The sequence below is a fragment of the Etheostoma cragini genome, chromosome 7, assembly GCF_013103735.1.
Source record: "Etheostoma cragini isolate CJK2018 chromosome 7, CSU_Ecrag_1.0, whole genome shotgun sequence".
Taxonomy (NCBI): domain Eukaryota; kingdom Metazoa; phylum Chordata; class Actinopteri; order Perciformes; family Percidae; genus Etheostoma; species Etheostoma cragini.
In genome coordinates, this window is record NC_048413.1 from 27458054 (window position 1) to 27463331 (window position 5278).

A 5278-nucleotide genomic window follows, 5' to 3' on the forward strand; every position below is an offset into this window, starting at 1 on the left:
AGTAAGTCGAAAAAGTACAACAAACAAAAGTCATAGTATAGTATTTCGAAAAAGAAAAAAAGTCATAGTATAGTATGTCAAAAAGTACAAAAAAGTCATAGTATAGTATGTCGAAAAAGTACAAAAAAGCAATAGTATAGTATGTCAAAAAAGTACAAAAAAGTCATAGTATAGTATGTCAAAAAGTACAAAAAAGTCATAGTATAGTATGTCAAAAAGTACAAAAAAGTCATAGTATAGTATGTCGAAAAGTACAAAAAAAGGCATAGTATTGCATGTCGAAAAAGTACAAAAAAGCAATAGTATAGTATGTTGAAAAAGTACAAAAAAGTCATAGTATAGTATGTTGAAAAAGTAAAAAACAAAATTATAGTATAAAGTATGTCTAAAAAGTACAAAAAAGCCGTAGTATAGTACATCAAAAAAGTACAAAAAAAGTCATACTATAGTATGTCGAAAAGTTAAAAAAGTCATAGTATAGTATGTCGAAAAAGTACAAAAAAGTCATAGTATAGTATGTCGAAAAAGTAAAAAAAAAGTCATAGTATAGTATGTCGAAAAGGTACAAAAAAGTCATAGTATAGTATGTCAAAAAGTACAAAAAAGTCATAGTATAGCATGTTGAAAAGTACAAAAAAGTCATAGTATAGTAAGTCGAAAAAGTACAACAAACAAAAGTCATAGTATAGTATGTCGAAAAAGTAAAAAAAAAGTCATAGTATAGTATTTCGAAAAAGAAAAAAAGTCATAGTATAGTATGTCGAAAAGTACAAAAAAGTCATAGTATAGTATGTCAAAAAAGTTAAAAGAAGTCATAGTATAGTACGTCGAAAAGTACAAAAAAGTCAGAACATGGCGAAAAAAGGTGAAAATTGTCATAGTATAGTATGCTGAGAAAGTACAAAATGGTTATAGTATAGTATGTACAAAAAAGTCAAAAAGTCATAGTATAGTACATCAACAAAGTCCAAAAAAGTCACAGTATAGTATGTAGAAAAAAGGTCATAGTATAGTATGTCAAAGAAAGTACAAAAAATGCAGAGTATGTAGAAAAAGGTGAAAAAAGTATCAGAGATTGTCACCCCTCCTGTTGAAGTACTCTCTGGAGTATCGGCCGGACAGAGCGAACGGCAGAGGAATCGGTCCGAGCAGCTCGATGACGTGGGCGATGTGGTCTGAACACAAAGAAGTAAAAAATACACGCTGAAGTACTCTCCGGAACCGGGTGTTACGCTGAGTGCAACACTGTGTACTATGAGGTGCAGTACCTTCGTCCCGGGTGTAGTCTTCACCTGAATGAGGTTCGAACAGGTAATCTCCCGTCGCCAACTCGAACGCCTGAAACATCAAACAATCAGTCAAATCTGGGGCTGGGTCTCGTTGGCTGGTTTCCAAAAAAAACTAAAATGTTCCCGATGTTCAGTCAGTGTGTTGTGCTTATTTTTGCCCCTAATCAAGTACATTGTATCCGTGCGTCTTCTTTCAGGTGTATATGACAGACTTATTACAGTGTTATTATTAATAATTATCAAAAACTACAATTAAAACTAAACTAATGTGACTGTAAACACATTGGGCTATGCATGTTGACACATATTAGTTGAATTTGTTTGGTAATTATTTCAATAAAAGCATGTTTTTAAAGAAATAATTGGATTTTTTTGGCACTTTCCATGAATGCGCGTTGTTGCCATATGGCAACAAATTACCAAGTACCCTCCCTTCAATTTTAAAAATATTTTTTTTGTTTGCAATTGCATTATTTAAGCATCCTGGAGTAATAAAAACACATCAAGAAATTTTTAACATGTTTAAAAAATAATTCATGCAATCAAGGGTTTAATGATTTATTTAAATTTTAATAATAAGGTCTTTGCCAGTCAGCTGTTGAATGACAATAAGAAGAGCCACTAGAGGGCAGAGGGGAACTTTACAACAACATTGAATGCACCATGAGTTTACGAGGTGCCCCCCCCCCACCCAAGGGCTAAACTCACTCAGGAAATAGTCAGTGAGGTCCTGTTTACCTCTGAAAAGGTGTGTGTGTGTGTGTGTGTGTGTGTGTGTGTGTATATATACACATATACAAACACACACATATATATTTAGGGCCACACAATTAATCACAATTAATCACAATAAAGACGATATATTGATTTATGCAATATTCAAATTGCAGGTGAGGTTCAATATTTGTTGAAGGCAAAATGTGCGTGTGTGCGTGCGTGTGCGTGTGTGCGTGTGCGTGTGCGTGTGTGTGTACCATGCAGGCAGTGCTCCAGATGTCAGCGGGCGGTCCGTACTCTGCTCCAATCAGAACCTCCAGAGCTCTGTACTGTCGGGTCTGAATGTCCTCTGTGAAATGTTTGTGCTGGGAGGGAGAGGGGGGGGGGGGGGGGGGGGGGGGGGGGGGGGGGGGGGGGGGGGGGGGGGGGGGGGGGGGGGGGGGAGAGGCCGTCTGATTGGTCCGATGTTAATACTGACACTACAGAGAGGAAGAGGAGAAGATGACGAAGGTGTCTCACCACCCAGCATGCATTGCCCAGATCGGCGATCTTCACTCGCAGTTTGTGGGCGTTCTGAGGATCCAGAGGACTGAGGACGAAGTCTGACGCACTGAACACTGAAACACACACACACACACACACACACACACACACACACACACACACACACACACACACACACACACAGTGTTAATTGCCTATTTTCTGAGGTTTTTTGTGTTGTCGTTCTTATGTCTTTTACATCTTTTAACCCTTGTGTTGTCTTCCCGTCAACCATAAAACATCATCATCACTTTTTCCGACATTTTTGTCACTATTTCAACGTTCTGGGTGCTTTTTGTGATGTTTTTTCCAAAGTTTAGTTGATATTTCTAATGCTGATTTTTTTCAGCTCTTATTTTGAAGGGCTACTTTCTGTGGAACAAACAACAACAACTGAAAACAGGTCAAATTTGACCTGAGGACAACATGTAAGTTAAGTGATATAATTCTCCCAGTGCAGCAATTAATAAACATAGTAGTAATGTAATGTAATATGATCACAAAGAGTACAAAAACTATTCTACTCAAGTAAAAGTAGTATTACTTGGATGACCTGTAATTTAACTACATGCAAAATTACCAGGAATAAAAAATCTACTCAAGTAAAGTCAACTCAAGTTTTCGGGGCATGATGGCAAAGTAGAATACTTCAACTAAAACATACTTAAGTAAATATATATTATTTAATATAATGAGTAAAGTTAGCCCCTCGGGGAAATTTACTTTTTGTACTTTTTCGACAAACTATACTATGACTTTAGGTACTTTTTCGACAAACTAAACTATGACTTTTTGTACTTTTTGACATATTATACTATGACTTTTTGTACTTTTTCAACATACTATACTATGACTTTTTTGTACTTTTTCGACATACTATACTATGACTTTTTGTACTTTTCCGACAAACTAAACTATGACTTTTTGTACTTTTTGACATATTATACTATGACTTTTTGTACTTTTTCAACATACTATACTATGACTTTTTTGTACTTTTTCGACATACTATACTATGACTTTTTGACAAACTATACTATGACTTTTTTGTACTTTCTGACATACTATACTATGACTTTTTTGTACTTTTTAGACATACTATCCTATGACTTTTTGTACTTTTTGACATACTATTTTATGACTTTGTTGTATTTTTCGAAATACTATACTATGACTTTTTTGTACTTTTTCGACATACTATGCTATGACTTTTTGTACTTTTCAACATACTATTTTATGACTTTTCTGTAGTTTTTCGACATACTATACTATGACTTTTTTGTACTTTTCAACATACTATTTTATGACTTTTTTGTACTTTTTTGACATACCATACTATGACTTTTTATACTTTTTCGACATACTATGCTATGACTTTTTTGTACTTTTTTGACAAACTAAACTATGACTTTTTGTACTTTTTAGACATACTATACTATGACTTTTTTGTACTTTTTAGACATACTATACTATGACTTTTTGAAAAAAATGTACTATGACTTTTTTGTACTTTTTCGACATACTATACTATGACCTTTTGACATACTATACTATGACTTTTTTGTACTTTTGTGACATACTATAGTATGACTTTTTTGTACTTTTTCAACATACTATACTATGACTTTTTGACATACTATACTATGACTTTTTTGTACTTTTGTGACATACTATACTATGACTTTTTTGTACTTTTTCAACATACTATACTATGACTTTTTGACATACTATACTATGACTTTTTTGTACTTTTTCAACATACTATACTATGACTTTTTTATACTTTTTTGACAAACTATACTATGACTTTTTGTACTTTTGTGACATACTATACTATGACTTTTTGTACTTTTGTGACATACTATACTATGACTTTTTGTATGTCCTGTTGTGACAATAAATAAAGTAATTACTGCACGTACTTGTACAAAAGTATATATAGAAAAGTGATATATTTATCATATACACACATACCTGCACTCCCATAAATACCTTGAACAGCTGATAATTTATGGTAAATGTCCTGTTACAGCCAACATTTTTGTTTGATATTATTATTATTTCTGTTATTATTGTTATCTTTATTCTGTCTTTATTCTCTCTATATTGTATTTTCCTGCTGAAAACTGCTGGAAATTTCTTTTTTATGTGTGTGTTTCCTCACGGTCTCGTCCGCTGGAGTACCCCGACTGGGTGGAGAGCGCCGACTCCGACGTGGCTGACATCACGGAGCTGGAGAAGCCCGACAGGCCCGACAGGCCCGAGGCGGGTCTGGAGAACCGGCCCGGGTCGTGGCCGTTACACCGCTCCTCCAACCACGAGCCGGACGACTCCGGACTCGCTTTGCTGCTGGCGGCGGAGCCGGGGGGGTCACCGGGGGGGTCACCGGGGGGGTCTCCGTTCACCACCGGGGAGCCTGAGAGACAAAGAGAGAGCACGTTTTTACAGAGCGCCATGTTCATGTATACACATGTACACATATGCATATATATATACATATATATATGCATATGTGTGTGTATATGCATATATATATGCATATATATGGATATGTGTGTGTATATGCATATATATGGATATGTGTGTGTATATGCATATATATATATATATATACACACACATATGTTCATACATCCAACCGAAAGCTCCCCGTACAGGATGAAGCCTGACATCCGGCGCCAACCACTATACAGTATGCGTATATATGTATGTGTATATATATATATATA

At 35.2% G+C, this 5278-nt stretch overlaps 1 protein-coding gene across 1 annotated transcript in view; it reads right to left on the reverse strand.

Annotated features, from left to right (window-relative positions):
* Nucleotides 1–5278, reverse strand: part of srpk3 (SRSF protein kinase 3) — a 14934-nt gene that overhangs the window by 1823 nt on the left and 7833 nt on the right. Inside the window, exons 9-13 of the mRNA XM_034877889.1 lie at nucleotides 4714–4965; nucleotides 2526–2623; nucleotides 2264–2371; nucleotides 1269–1338; nucleotides 1083–1175 (exon numbers count right to left, since the gene is read on the reverse strand). Of these exons, the coding sequence (XP_034733780.1) occupies nucleotides 1083–1175; nucleotides 1269–1338; nucleotides 2264–2371; nucleotides 2526–2623; nucleotides 4714–4965 (621 nt within the window). The remainder of the gene's footprint in view (nucleotides 1–1082; nucleotides 1176–1268; nucleotides 1339–2263; nucleotides 2372–2525; nucleotides 2624–4713; nucleotides 4966–5278) is intronic.